Source organism: Trichomonas vaginalis, chromosome IV (assembly GCF_026262505.1).
Source record: "Trichomonas vaginalis G3 chromosome IV, whole genome shotgun sequence".
Taxonomy (NCBI): domain Eukaryota; phylum Parabasalia; order Trichomonadida; family Trichomonadidae; genus Trichomonas; species Trichomonas vaginalis.
In genome coordinates this window covers 7,651,992-7,666,554 of record NC_067206.1, presented here as the reverse complement: position 1 = coordinate 7,666,554, position 14,563 = coordinate 7,651,992, and the positions used below count along the sequence as shown (strand labels likewise).

At 35.2% G+C, this 14,563-nt stretch overlaps 5 protein-coding genes and 4 pseudogenes across 9 annotated transcripts, besides 4 other annotated features; all 9 read left to right on the top strand.

Moving 5' to 3' along the window:
* Window positions 1-2,740: 2,740 nt before the first annotated feature.
* On the top strand, window positions 2,741-3,142 carry TVAGG3_0048360 (uncharacterized protein; the record flags this gene model as incomplete). Its single annotated transcript, XM_001306513.1, has 1 exon — window positions 2,741-3,142. The coding sequence occupies one exon, from the start codon at window positions 2,741-2,743 to the stop codon at window positions 3,140-3,142; it is 402 nt and encodes a 133-aa protein (XP_001306514.1).
* An 824-nt stretch (window positions 3,143-3,966) lies between these two features.
* TVAGG3_0048350 (phage tail repeat-like family) lies at window positions 3,967-4,558 on the top strand (the record flags this gene model as incomplete). The annotated part of the gene is made up of 1 exon (XM_051220937.1): window positions 3,967-4,558. A coding segment is annotated over one exon (592 nt), but the record flags the coding sequence as incomplete, so codon positions are not given.
* Window positions 4,559-4,924: 366 nt separating this feature from the next.
* TVAGG3_0048340 (uncharacterized protein) lies at window positions 4,925-5,287 on the top strand (the record flags this gene model as incomplete). The annotated part of the gene is made up of 1 exon (XM_001306512.1): window positions 4,925-5,287. One exon carries the CDS (start codon window positions 4,925-4,927, stop codon window positions 5,285-5,287), a length of 363 nt encoding a protein of 120 aa, XP_001306513.1.
* An 18-nt stretch (window positions 5,288-5,305) lies between these two features.
* Window positions 5,306-5,518, top strand: TVAGG3_0048330 (serine threonine-protein phosphatase family; the record flags this gene model as incomplete). The annotated part of the gene is made up of 1 exon (XM_051220936.1): window positions 5,306-5,518. A coding segment is annotated over one exon (213 nt), but the record flags the coding sequence as incomplete, so codon positions are not given.
* A 638-nt stretch (window positions 5,519-6,156) lies between these two features.
* Window positions 6,157-6,184: a terminal%2Cinverted (terminal inverted repeat of Mariner transposon ID:TVAGG3_0048310).
* Window positions 6,157-7,459: a mobile genetic element.
* TVAGG3_0048320 lies at window positions 6,253-7,379 on the top strand (annotated as a pseudogene). The gene has a single exon. A coding segment is annotated over exon 1 (1,127 nt).
* Window positions 7,432-7,459: a terminal%2Cinverted (terminal inverted repeat of Mariner transposon ID:TVAGG3_0048310).
* Window positions 7,460-8,271: 812 nt separating this feature from the next.
* Window positions 8,272-14,563: part of a mobile genetic element that runs on past the window's edge.
* TVAGG3_0048300 lies at window positions 10,703-10,857 on the top strand (annotated as a pseudogene). The gene has a single exon. A coding segment is annotated over exon 1 (155 nt).
* Window positions 10,876-11,455, top strand: TVAGG3_0048290 (annotated as a pseudogene). The gene has a single exon. A coding segment is annotated over exon 1 (580 nt).
* On the top strand, window positions 11,500-12,233 carry TVAGG3_0048280 (annotated as a pseudogene). Its single transcript has one exon. A coding segment is annotated over exon 1 (734 nt).
* On the top strand, window positions 13,775-14,035 carry TVAGG3_0048270 (uncharacterized protein; the record flags this gene model as incomplete). The annotated part of the gene is made up of 1 exon (XM_051220935.1): window positions 13,775-14,035. The coding sequence occupies one exon, from the start codon at window positions 13,775-13,777 to the stop codon at window positions 14,033-14,035; it is 261 nt and encodes an 86-aa protein (XP_051105921.1).

Here is a 14,563-nt window from a genome sequence, read left to right as displayed (position 1 = left end):
TTTCGGATGATTTGATTTTAATTCAGTTGGGTTCTATTAGATGTAATAGTGTAAATTCTGATTCAATAATTTATCCAGATGGGTATATTTCAAAAATTTTATATTATTCTTCCAATAAACCCTATCAAAAAGAATGGTATACAAATAAAATAACTTATCAAGATGGTAAACCTAAATTCACTGTTTTGGATTCATTATCAAATGCATATGTCGGAGATTCACCATCATATCCTTGGGGACAAATCGTTTCAAAAATCAAAGAATTAAACAGAAATATTAAGAATGTATATAATTTTGGACATAAATTATTTGGATTTGAAAATAAATCTATCATTTGTTATTTGGAGGAACTCAAAGAGCGTTTTATCTCGAATAGCGATGAAGTAAAGTATCTTCAAACATATGAAACAACACCTAAATTTCAGAAATCCGCTGAAGCTTTTACAGAAATGGTAAATATGATTATAAGTGAAAAATATTTGCAAACAGATCTCAGTCAAATTAAAATCAAAATCCATCGTCTAGGGGAACAATATATTCTTAAATTTTTAGAAGCATTTATAATTGCCCGCCCCAAATTTTATGCACAGGTTATAGGTTTCTTACAAAATTTTTCATTTGACCAGGAATTATACTCAAAAGCAGGAATTTCTAAACCATTAATACAAGCAATAATTAATGGCGATAAAAGATATTCGAATATTTTTGCTTTTTCAGGAAAATCGTGTGATTTAACAATCGAAGATTTTATTAATGTTTTAATTTCAGATCAAACAAATCAAAATGGTGAAGAATATTATCAAATACGTATCAGATCTATATTGGATAATAGTAAATATTCTTTCTATGAACTAGCAGTTAAATTTGAATCAATTAATATTTTAAATTCGTGTAATATAGATAATGTTACACCAATCATGAAAGCATTGATAATGTCAAGCCCAAACGAAACAATTTTCAAAATGAATGATAAATTCAATTTGCAGACTTATCAATTTACAAACCAAATCAAGTATGTTTTATCTTTTGCATACAATATCTCAGAGTTATTTTCTACATTTAGAAATCCATTACTCTCTTCGATTGTTTCAACAAATAATATTATATCAGTAATGAATTTGAATGAAAGCAAAGTTATTCGTTTAAAGATTCATTTAATCTTCCATGAGGCCCTAATTCAAAATAATGATTTTATGTACAAGAACTTTAATGTTTTGAATCAAATAAAAAACAATGACCTTCTGGAAATTTTAGCAAAAGCTTGTTTGAAAGCTGACAAAAAAATTCAAGCAGATTTTGAACAAATCATGGGTATTAAATTTACAGCGATCAAACAATTTCATGAATCCATAGAAAAAATTCCAGTTGATCGGTCTCCAATTACAATAGATGGTTGCCATATTTGTTTTGAATGCTCTAAAAATACTGATATTGAAAAACTCAAATCAATGCAATTAATTCTAATAAGCCCTGGTATTCATATCAATGTGTTAACTTATGAACAAACATTGAAGTTTTTGGAACAAATGCCAGCATTTATTCATTTGGGCCTTTCCAATATAAGTTCTGATCGATCTGTAAACTTAAATTATTTTCTACTTCAAAACGAAGATTATTCCCCTTTAAAAATTTCACATTGTATGACAAAATCGTATCCTTTGAATATTCAAAAGTATCAGATACGTTGTGGATGATTACTGTACCAAAAAACATGAAAAACATAAAATTACCCAAAGAGTTTTCAGGGAGGTTAAAATGGTACATTCAAATAACGAAAGTTGATCTCCCAGGACATCCTCTGCAAGATGAAATACAGGAAAAAATAAAGCATGATAATGAGATTGGTGATATCTTAACTTCATATCCCGGGAAATTTTATGTAAATTATAGCACAACGATAAGAAGTGATAGTTTATTCGTCAATGGAAATCCTATAGAATTTCTTATATATATTCCAAGCGAATCAGGAAATTTGGCGTTGGAGTGTAATTTAATTCACTTAGATGCTACTTTTTCATGGCCGAAATATATATTTATTTTTCCTCGTGGTAATTACTATATGCGAGGTTACCCTCTAGGGATATACATAGGGCGCAGCGAATCATCCGCTGCTTATCAACGGTGGCTTACAGCCATGAATATTGAATTTAAATCATTAAACATTATGGAGCACTTTTCAAGAATCAAATGGATGAGCGATTTAGGTACTGGAGTTTTAAAATTTTTGAATACGAATCATTTCCAAAATTATATCTGTATTAGGCACTATCTCGGAACCATGGGCAATAATACTTTACTACATGTTTTTGCTCTGATAGTATTATTATCAAAATCGGCCCAAGATTTTGAGGACAATTACAAATGTTTTGATCCATCGGTTCAGAAAATGTATGCTACAAAGAATATATCAGATGAGCAGCTGGAAAAATGGAAGCAGATATATAAAGATCAAGAGCATTTAGCAGCATACCACCGCATTCCACCTATAAGCACTAATAATAGTGCAGAGGGTAAGCATAGACACATTAACGAACTTGCAAAAAAAGCAAGAAACTTTTCTACTTTCATCAAATTCATTCTGAATGATACTATCATTAGGATTAATGAATCAATTGATCCCATTAATAAGCAAAAACGCGAGAAGAATGACTTGTTAAACGAAAAATGCATACATTGCGGATTCTCCTATAATGATATTAATACTGATAAGAATCCTTGTAAATATTGCAAGGATTTCTTTATGAATAAGAGTCATGTTCCCTCTGCAGGCATACATGTTATGAAAATAGGAGAAAACGTAGGTGAAATCATAGAATTCCCAATCGATAAAAATGTAGGTGATCAGGATGAACTCGTGGATCACAAAGAAAAGAGTTCGCCGATCGAAATATCAAAATACGCAGAATTTATTGATATTGACGATAAAAATAAAGCAGTTTTAGTCGTAAAACTGCTTTATAATCTTGAAACGTTCCAAGATGCCAAAGATTTAATCAATTCTCTGGAGAAACAATCAAAAAATTATGAATCTGCATTACAAAATAAACCAGAAATTTGGTTGGAAAAATACTTGCCTGAATTAATGAAGGAAGTAAAAGATGCGAGAGCTGCTAGAATGAGATTGAAGATAATAAAGAAGTAGAGATGATGGGTGAATAAAAACTTTGTATTAAATTTGTATATAAAAGAATTGTAAAATATAAAAATACAGAAGTGGTTGATAGGAATTTGAAAATTCGTTGGGTGCATATAAGTTTGATAAATATATTTATGAATATTAATGCCAAATTGGGTGGTTGCATATAGTAATGAAAATAAGATTAATAAAAATTAATGTCAAATTAGGTGGATTCGTGATAGAATGCTTCTGTGTATGTGTGGCGTGAGTTAGCATCGGGTGGTTGCGTGATAGAATGCTTCTGTGTATGTGTGGCGTGAGTTAGCATCGGGTGGTTGCGTGATAGAATGCTTCTGTCTATGTGTGGCGTGAGTTAGCATCGGGTGGTTGCGTGATAGAATGCTTCTGTGTATGTGTGGCGTGAGTTAGCATCGGGTGGTTGCGTGATAGAATGCTTCTGTCTATGTGTGGCGTGAGTTAGCATCGGGTGGTTGCGTGATAGAATGCTTCTGTCTATGTATGGCGTGAGTTAGCATCGGGTGGTTTCATCACAAATTTTAACCCATCCAAATCTTATTAATTATTAAAATTCTTTTACAATTTCTGATGTATTTTTTGAAAACATTTCATATGCAATCTTTCTCCTTTTCTTTCCTCAAATCTTCAAATATTAATAACTTTGGATATGAAATTATTTGGCTCTTTTATGAATTTTAAATGTCTTTCTTAATATCAAATAAAAAAAAAAAAAAAAAAAGGTAGTGGGGCTTCCAGGCACTTCGTGCCCTCTAGCCCCAGTCACTTTTCTGTCACTTTTCAGGAAAAAACATTTTTATTATATATATAAAATGAATTTTACAAAACCACCGTTACCCTTCTTTGGAAATAAGAGTAGATGTAAAGATATTCTATTGAGAGAACTTAAGAAACTACCGAATGGTCTAACATTTGTAGATTTGTTCGGTGGAAGTTTCTATATATCTCATTTGTGCCATACTGTATTTCCTGACTCAAAGATTATATGCAATGACTTCGACAACTATATGAACCGTCTCAAACATATACCAGACACAAACAAAATATTGAAAGAGTTAAAAGAAAAGATACCTATAGGTAAGATGGAACGTATACCATTAGATAAGAAAAATACTGTCAGAGAGGTTTTGAAAAAAGCAGAGTATATTGACTGGGATAGTATATCTTCTAGACTATTGTATAGTGGTTCTATAAGAGTTCATGACATTGAAACACTTATGTCAAACGTTTTATATCTTAACTATACAAAGGTTTTCAAAGAGAACATAGAAAAATATACTGAGGGTATAGAGTTTGTGAGATGTCGTTGGACAGAGTTGTATGAAAAATATAAAAACAAGGAAAATGTTTTCTTTATAGTAGACCAGCCGTTCTATAACACATGCGATTTTCAATACCAAGTAGACTGGACTTTGAGAGACTCTTTAGAAACTTTAGACGTTTTACATAACCATCCATGCTTTTACTTTACATCCGATAAAAGTGGTTTGGAAAGTGTTATGAGATGGTTAGAGGACATACATGACTATGAGTTTAGATATGACAAGATAGAATATGAGAGAGGTCCTATAAACCGGAAAAAGTGTCATAACAAAGAAATTTTATTGGTAAGTAAATGTGGTTTGAAATAGGACTACTTGTTTTAGGTTTTTTCCATTGTGTCATTTACTTATTTGACGTGGCAGAAAGATATAGAGAATATGAAGATGAACCAATGCCTGCAAATGTCCAGTATATGTACTCGTAAGAGATATTTTTATCTAATATTAAATGGACGCACAGAACTTAGCGAATGCACAGCAACCTGGACAACCAAACCCAGAGAATATTCCAAATGAAGTTAGAATACAAACTGCAATGGCAAACTATGGTCAAGTGCCAACAGATGTACAAATGCAAACTGCCATGTCAAATGACGCTGCGTTAGGTTTGCCACCATGGTATGCAAATATGAGATGGAAAGAGTTTTATACAAACCCTGAAGTGGGATATAAACAACTCTATGCAGATGACGCGAACACAGGAGTTGACCCAGAGTATGTTTTCTACCAGAGGAGAAATAGAATGTATGAGCTCCAGTTAAAAAATGCTATGGAACTCAGAAGGAAACGTAAGAGACTAGGCGGACATTAGATTTTTACATATAGTAAAATGGGTTTCTTCAGTAGTATTGGAAACTTCTTTCGAAATGTTGGAAGAGGTATATGGAATGGAATAAAATCTGTCGGAAGAGGAATTTGGAACGGAGTCAAAAATATTGGCAAAAGAGTAGGTCAGTTCGTTGGTATTATACCTAAAGACCCTGAACCAGAAGAACAAGCTCCTGTTATACAACAACCTGAACCTGCACCACAGTCTAGTTGGCAACCAAATCCAACACCTCAACCGTATTAAAATTATATTTTTACCGTTCGATAGTAGTTGTATATGAGACTAAGTTCTAAGTAAAACGCATGGTATAATGGAACTATTCTCTTTCTTCCATCTGTTGTAAACCATACTTGAAAGTCTGAAATACTTCCACTTGGTGGTTCATATAGCTTTGTAGGTTTTTCGTAAAAGTCATTTGCCAAGCATAAAAAAGAGTTTTGTGCACCAGAAAATGAAGCATGAACTATAATAGCATCTGAGTCGAAAACATTTTCATATGTTCCATTAGGGTTTTCGACTTCATAAAAGTTCGGGTGTACTGGATATGCTGCAGGCTGATTTAACATCCTCAAAAATCTATACCATGCCAAGTTGTTATATTTTGTAGAAATATAAACGTTTTCTCCAAGGTCTTCTATTCTATTGATTTTAACAGTTGCATTTTTCCTGTCATATAAAATATCGAGATGGTACTCTCCTTCGTCAATGTTAAACTGGTTTGCATATTCGATATAGATATCGTTTATTTTTTCTTGAAAAGCTTGAAGAGTTGTTTCTAAGTTTACAAGCAAATTCACTTGTAAAAGTTTTCCCTGTTCAAATTTCTCATACGTACGTTTTTCTTTGTTATATAGGGTGTCCAAAGGTGCGTTTAGCACAGCGCTCTATATGAGACTATTAAAGGAGATATATGCTGATTATAAATATATAATAAAAAATATGAATATATGTATATGATGAGTATGTTGTATTTTGGCGCCATGCCGGGATATAAAATGAATTTTGAGACAAGAGGCGGTTTCGCGGGAAATTTTGGCGGGATTTTTTTCATTTTTTTAATGAATCATAAAGAAAACATCCTCGCTCTTGCCAAAAAATGCAAAAACTGTAAAAAATCTACGAGACATTGGTAAAATGCTTCGGTATGGATGCTCCTAGCTATTTCACTGTAACGTATCATGTTAGGATGTATCACTTCATGAACAAAAAGGCGCCCATCATAAAAATTGACAAAAAATTGCCGGATCAAAGAAAAATCAAAGCAATTCTTCAAGCGCTAGATGAAGACCCAAGAGCATCACTCAGAAGGATAGAGGAGATGACAAAGATACCAAGTACAACAGTCAGGTATTATCTGCACAATTATTTGAACTACAAACTAGCGTATACACGTTGGGTTCCGCACAACCTTAATTCAGTTCAAAAAAAATCTAGAGTCCAATCTTCGAAAGAGCTCCTCTCTATATTGGGTGCGTATCAATCCAAGAAGTTTCGCTTTTTAGTAACAGGGGACGAGTCTTGGTTTCAATATGCAACAGAAGCCAAAATCATGTGGATCCCGAAGGATGAAAATCCGCAAACATTCCCGAAGAAAAAAATTGACACACCAATGATGATGTTGTCGGTTTTTTGGGGCGTGAATGGCATCATCGCAATTGATATTCTTCAAAAACCTAATACGATGAATGCTCAGTATCTAATTGACAATGTTCTTACTCAAATTATCAATTCTGATGAGTTTGAGAAATCCAAACAACAAAAACAAAAGTTTGCAATTCATTTTGATAATTCAAGAGTTCACAAAAGTCATAAGGTAATGAATTACTTGGTGGAAAACAATGTCAAAGTTGTTCCAAACCCAATTTATTCACCTGATATTGCACCCTCTGACTTTTATTTATTCGGCACGCTAAAAAAGAGAGCTGAAGGACGCGAATTCGCGAGTCCAGATGATCTTGAAAATTTTGTAAGAGAGCAATTTGAGCAATTTTCTCATGATGATTTAAAGCGTGTCTTTCAAGCCTGGATCGATCGCTGCGAACGCGTGATTGAATCCAATGGTGATTATATTTAAATAAACTTTATATATATGTAACTTGTTTATTTCTATTCGCAGTATTCAGGTTTGTGCTAAACACACCTTTGGACACCCTATAGTATCGAACTTCAAAAGCGACCGTAAATGGGAAACCATGTATGGCTTCTGAAATGAATTTCATTCTACGAAAGCCAATAGCTTTTGTGACAGATGGGTCTCTTAGCCATCTTAGTGGGTAGTCAAAACGATAGCCTTCATGCTTTACGGTCTCTGTCTCAAACTTTTGACCGACATTCGTAAAAAGTTCATCTAATGGTTTAGTTGTAGCAACTCTTGAATTTTCTTTTTCTATTGAAAGCATATTTTATCTAGAATAAAAATGTCGAAAGAAACAGCGTCTATGAGAGAAATACAACACAACCGACAACTCATTTTGCAAGCTCTAAATAAGAACACAACAAACTTTTCAAACTATTCTAAGATATCTGAGTCATTGAAAGAAGGAAACTTAAAACTGACGATAAACCCAATGACAGATGAGTTTCTGTTTCAAGACAGTAAGAACCATACTGTCTGTGTAAATCCAACAAAAGGAACTTTAAACGAGAAGCCTATAAAAGAACTTCTTTTGAAAGCAGATGTTGACAACAAAGCTGACAAAGAGTATGTCATTGAAAAAGTTCAAGAAGAACATGACAGAGCAGATGCAACATATGCAACGAAAGAACATACTCATCCTGAACTAGCAGACAAAACATATGTTGACAATAAAATGTCAAGTGAAGTGACAAGAGCTGACAAAGAATATTCTAAAAAGACTCATACACATACCATTGCAAATATTACAAACTTACAAGAAACCTTAAACAGGAAAAGTGACGTTGGACATACACATTCTATATCTGAAATAACAGACTTAACGTTAGCCTTGAAAAGAAAGCTGACAAAACATATGTCAACAGTGAGTTAGAGGAGAAAGTAGATAAGGGACTTATGGCTAGTGTGTTAGTGAAGAAGGCAGATAAGGAATATGTGGATGAAAAAGACAATGAAATTAAAGAAAGGGTTGAATGGTACCATGAACGGACAACAAAGATTTTAGAAGGTAAAGCCAATACAGGGTGGGTTTCAGGATGTTTAGACCTTAAAGCGGATAAGAACCATACACATACCATTGCAAATATTACAAACTTACAAGAAAAGTTAGATGGCAAAGCTGACAAGAACCATACACATACCATTGCAAATATTACAAACTTACAAGAAACCTTAAACAGTAAAAGTGACGTTGGACATACACATAACTTCTTCTCAACTGTTTGGTATAGAAAGTATTTTTAGGAACGATTGAAAAACTGGTGGGGTGGATTATATTTTTAAACCTCCTAACTTTCCAGAAGGTTTAACATCGGATAAAGACATTAAATGTAGAAATGTCTATGTCATGGAGGATGAAAACAAAGTTAAATTCACTGCTCAAGATTTATATGATAAAAAAGCTGACAAAACAGAGCTTCAAACATTAAAAGACAGAAATACTTCAAACACTATATCCTATAGGTTCTATTTACACGTCAATGAACTCTACCAAACCAGAAGTTAGTACTTGGTCTCGGAACTTGGACTCAAATAGTCGACAGGTTTTTGTATTGTGCAAACTCTTCAAAGGAAAAACAGGTGGAAGTAAAACGATTTCAGTACATGCACTTGCAAATTTACCTGCACACAGTTCACTACATAAATTTAAGTACATCTGAAGCAGGTTTGCATAGTCATAGATTTTGGATTGGTCAGGAATGACAAAAGGTAAAGGATATGATGTTAAAGAGGACGTTAAGTTTGCTATAAATTGTTACTGGAGTAACACTGAGGTAGGAAGCCATACACATCGCGTTTCAGGATATACACAAACAACGGGACAAAGTAAAGACTACATGCCACCTTACATGACAGTTTACGCATGGTATAGTATTGCTTAGTCGTCATTTTCAACTTCTTTAGCATATTCGTCAGGAGTTGTCTTATATTTGTTAGGAACTGTCTTTGAAGTATACCACCTTGAACTTTGACAAGTTTGAAAACGAGGTCTGACAATAGTAGTTTTATCTTCTGCTTGCAGTCTGTACATTTTGCCATGTTTGCCTAAAACTTCATAATATTCTCTTGTATACTTTCTTCTATTTTTACGAACACGAACGTGAGTACCTGTCGAGTTCCCATTGTTGTCATAGTCAATAGTATTTTTCATATGGGTCGCGTTTAGGTATTTCTATTTTACTTTGTCACCTTTCTTAAGTTTGAAGCCTGGCATTCTTTCTTGTTTGTCTCTTTTGACTAAACTATTAAATATATAGTCTTTCTCTAAGTCAGGGTTTTTTCATTTCTTCGGGGGAGTGGTTTCCCAAACCTTTTTGTTTACGGCTATTGTAAATTTTAAAACTTGTCTCATCTTTGCCATGGAGAAGTGTCTGTATTTGTCGTCATATGACATTTCATCTACCTCACCACCTTGTGGTTGATTAAGTCTCTTAAGATTTTTATACAACTGTCAATGACACCAAGAGCAGAATGGTTTTGGTCGACAATGAAATATTGTTTACATTTTTGAACGCAGATAGTTTTTAATATCGTCTGATTTGAAAGAACTTTCACAGTCAGATGTCAGTTTTGTTGGATGGTATTTGTCAACGAATATTGTCAAAGCAGTTTTCACATCTAAAATATTTTTGGACCATAATGGTATGGCTTCACAGTATCTTGTGTTTGACCAACAAATATTAGCCAGTATTGTCCGTCTTCTCTATACCTCGGAATGTTTTCCAAGATATCCATAAACCAAGCATTTGGTGTTGAACTAAAGATTTTTACCATGAGTGCTTTCTTTGTCGCTTTAGAAAACATAGGGGTCCTTGTTTGAATTCGTCATTTTATAACCCATAAGAAATGGGTTTATTTGGCGCATTAGCAGGAGTCGCATCTAGATTTTTACCCGCAGTGGGAACACTAGCCAGAGGTGCATTTGGAATTGGAAGGAAGATTTTGAGTACATTAGTATACTGAAAGAGAAAGCACAACCTATTATACAAACTGTACAGAAAGGTTGGGATGTAGCACGAATGCAGCAAATCTTATTCCAAATCCTGAAACAAGAGGAAAAGTTCAAGGATGGATGGACAATGTAGGAAGACAAGCAGGAAACTACTATAACAAAGCAAATGACTACTATAACCAAGCAGACACTAACATGGACCAAGGTGAAAGATTCTTTAACAGAGGATAAACCATGCACAACAGTGGGTAAACAACAACCAACTCACCGCCTCAAACGTGGGGAATGTAAATTTTTTTACTGAGATGAAATGAACAATACAGCATTGAGACAAATGGGCTCAAGATGATTTGTCGGCTTCCAGCAGTTACACAACCACGTGTTTGTCAAGTTCTTCCTATACCTCAAGAAGTTTTAGACCGACTTAAAAAACCTAAACAACCAGTTGAAAACAAACCAAACTAAAATTTTTTACTGAGAGAAATGACCGAAGAAGTTGAAACGGTAGATTGACACACAAACAAAAAGTCAGAACCATTGTCAAAACCTGTCAAAGAACTTACAGATGAAGAGAAAAATTCAATAATAGAAAGTGCCAGGTCTGGAAATACAAACTCTAACTACAAAGTCACTTTTCATAAAAATGGAACGGCAAGTATCTCAAAAAGAAACAACTCTCACAAATAAAATATTGAAGTCTGAAGGAGCTTTCGAGACAACAGATGGAAAAGTTTACTTCACTGACCAACAGTTCATTATAGAACATCTCATTGACTTAGAGTCGAAATATTCTAAACTTTACAACAAACACAAAAAGTTGAAAGGAAAACAAAAACAAATGGCATATGATATTTATGAAGATGTTGACGACACAACTGTTCCTGCAAGTGAAGTAAAGTCAGAGGAACCGAAAAGTGACGAAAAACCAATAGAAGAAGAAAAACCAAAAACTGAAGGGAAGCCAAAACCAAAGTTTAGTTTGGAGACTAAACCAAGTCAACCTTCATTAGCTGGTATGGGTTGGCGTCAAAGACTTATAGCAGCAGGTGGTTATGTAAAGTAAAGAAAAAACATTTTTTTATTTTTATAAAAATGCCCCCGTATAGAATGGACAGAAGGTCTGCTAGAATAAAAGCAGAGTTAGAAAGATATGGTTGGAGAGTTTCAAAGAAGTTTAAATATAGGAAGGGAAGACCCATAAAAGTCTATGACAAATTGTCTGGTCTTCGCTACGAAATGGACTTAGAAACAGCACGCGCAAATTATCCAAACAGACTAGAGAGGTTAGAAGAAGAGCGTCTTATGGACATGCCTTTCGATGTTACTGAGCCTCAGATTGAAGGACACGACGGCTTTGCCAGATTCTACTGGAAACATGACGAACAATTGCATCCTTGAGAGGAAAAAAGGAAGGGTGAAGACGCACATGCTCCCATGGAAAGAACAAGATATGCATATGAGAAGTATCGTGAAGTTAGAAGTAAAATTACTTCTGGTCGAACCTTTACAGTAAATTTTGACGAAGGAAAGAACAAAGAAGGCTTCATGGGTGTACTTGCTGCAATTCAAGACGGAAATAAGAAAGGATACAATCTCAGATTAACCGTAACAGATTTAGATGGTCATATATACTATGCACATGGCAATGTCACAACAGCCGCACAACTTCTTGACGCTTTCAAGACTACAAAGAGAGAACAAATGTTTGACTCCGACTCAGACATTTTGAATGCAATTGAAGGATTGCAAGTGTCAAGTTTGAATGGTACCAACCTAACCCTCAAGCAGTCAGACAACATGCTGGATACTTCCCTTCAGAAATAAGTCTGACATTGACTTGACAAGGTATGGAATTTACAATTCAATTGAAACAATTGTCAATGAACCTTGTATTCTTACATGTCTCAGGAACTCTGGTCTTGTTACAGATGAGAAAATGAAGTATCTTGAGTCATGTGTGAAAACAAGGTACATTCTCAGAGGTCAATTGTCAAAAGTTGCACCGTTGGCAAATGTCAATATCCGAGTTAACATTCCGACTGAGAAAGGTTCTTCACATGACGACTATGTTGTTGACTTCAAATTGCCATGATTGAAGATTGTACTTGTCCACAACCACTTCATGTTGAACGAAAGTCTTACAAACCCATTGTTCGGAAAAGGCAAGTGCAACATTGTCAGAGCTGTTAACATTCTTTTCGAGAAAGGCTTGTTGGAACCAATTCCAGATGACAAGCTGACAGAAACTTTTGTACCAAAAGACGAAACAAACTTTTCATTGTTGGTAAGACCAAAAGTTGTTCCAGACAAGGTTATAGCACAAAAGAAGTACACAGCTCCAAAAGGAGTTGGATTGTTCGGATACCAACCTGAACCAGAAGAACTTCCAATGAGGTTGCAAGAACTTCAAGATGCTATAAACAAACTTCCATTGAGAAATCCAATCGACGTCAAATTGTATTGGAGAGCATCTGAGTTAGGTCAGAAGGTTTTATATGAAACAGGTTGCTTTGACGATGTTTATGAGATAACAGGCGAGGTTTCTCAGAAGATAAGAGACTCACTTGAATTTCCACAAACTGGACCCATTGGATGCGACAAGTTCGACTCATATGAAAAGATATACTATGTCGACCTTAACGCTGCGTACATGAGGTTCGTCCAATATATCCGACTGGAATTCCAAACGAAATGGTGAGTTCCCGGGAAGGAACTATACAGTTGGAAAAGTCATACAACAACTGTATGATATTAGGAAAGCTTCAAATCCCAAACTTGCAATGACACTCAAATTGCTTATGAATTCGACATGGGGATATTCCATTAAGAAACCTCAAAAGATGAAGAGTAAACACTATGAGAAGGTCGACAACTTTGTTGAAAGGTTTTCTCCTTTTGTTTTGAAATACGAGTTCACCGAAGGTCAAAATGGCTTAGTAACCACAGTAAAACCTATTGTCGAACATTGGTCTTATCCTCAGTTCGCAAAGGCAGTCCTTGACAACTACAACAAATTCTTCTCCGAGGTTAAATCCAAAGTGAAGGTATACTATGAGAACATCGATGCGCTCATGACGAACGAGAAGGCTATAACAAACTCATTGAAATGGGTTTAGTCGGTGAAAAGATGGGTCAATTCAAATTGGACAAAATTTTCACCGAAGTTCATGTCCTCTCCAAGCGTAAGTACTGGGGCATACTTGAAGACGGCACAGAAATAAAACATTGCATGAATAAAAAATTTTTATTCGAATTTGAATCGGACAGGTCGAGTTACACCATTCTTGGTCTCAAACTCATATATAACCTGTTTGTTTGTATTTTCGTCGACTATGGCACGAGACACAAACATTGACCAAACGGACAAAAAGTGTCATTTCAGATGGTCAAGCAGCCAATCGCATTCGAGCACTTCGAAGAAGCCTTACGTTCCAAGGGAGAGGGTGTCTGGTGCAAGGCAGAGGTCATGAGACTCTACGAGCAGTACATCCTCAATGCCTGGGAGGACAAATCGTCCTTGGATTGGCAATTCTCCAACTCCTCTGGGACGACCTCCTACGCAACTGGGATGACGAAAGAGTCCAATTCAGAGGTCAGGAACTATTTTGCAAATGCCATTAATTTAAGCTACTTATGCAACTAAAAACTTAAATTTACTCGGGGTTTCCCCCTAAAATAAAATTTTTTTACTCTTAGAACCACTCGAGGTTCTCCTTACGGTTGTTGAGCTTGTCACCGTCAATGTGTCTGACCTTCGTCTTCTTGTTTGGATTTGGAACCCATTGCATACCGACAAGCCTTCCCATGGAAATTGTACCGTAATTCCGAAGTAAGGCTCAAGTGTCCCAAGTTGTTGAGGACTGGGGTAAGAACCTTGCCGGTCTCCTTGTTGCGGATTTTGTATGGGTAGGGTTGGGAAATTTCATAACCGTCATCGGCAACAAGGGTTGCCCAAACTTCCTTTTCTTCGTGTTTCTCTTCTTCTTCCTCTTCTTCTTCGTGTTTCTCTTCTTCCTCGAAAATTCCTTCTTCAATTTGGTACTCACGAAGTACGGTGTTGCATGTTCTGTCCTTTCCGAGTACCTTCCAGATGGCGTCTATCTCTTCGAAGAAACGGTAGATGAGTCTGGCAAGGTTTTGGTTCTCTATGTTGTATTGGCGCAAGGTTTCC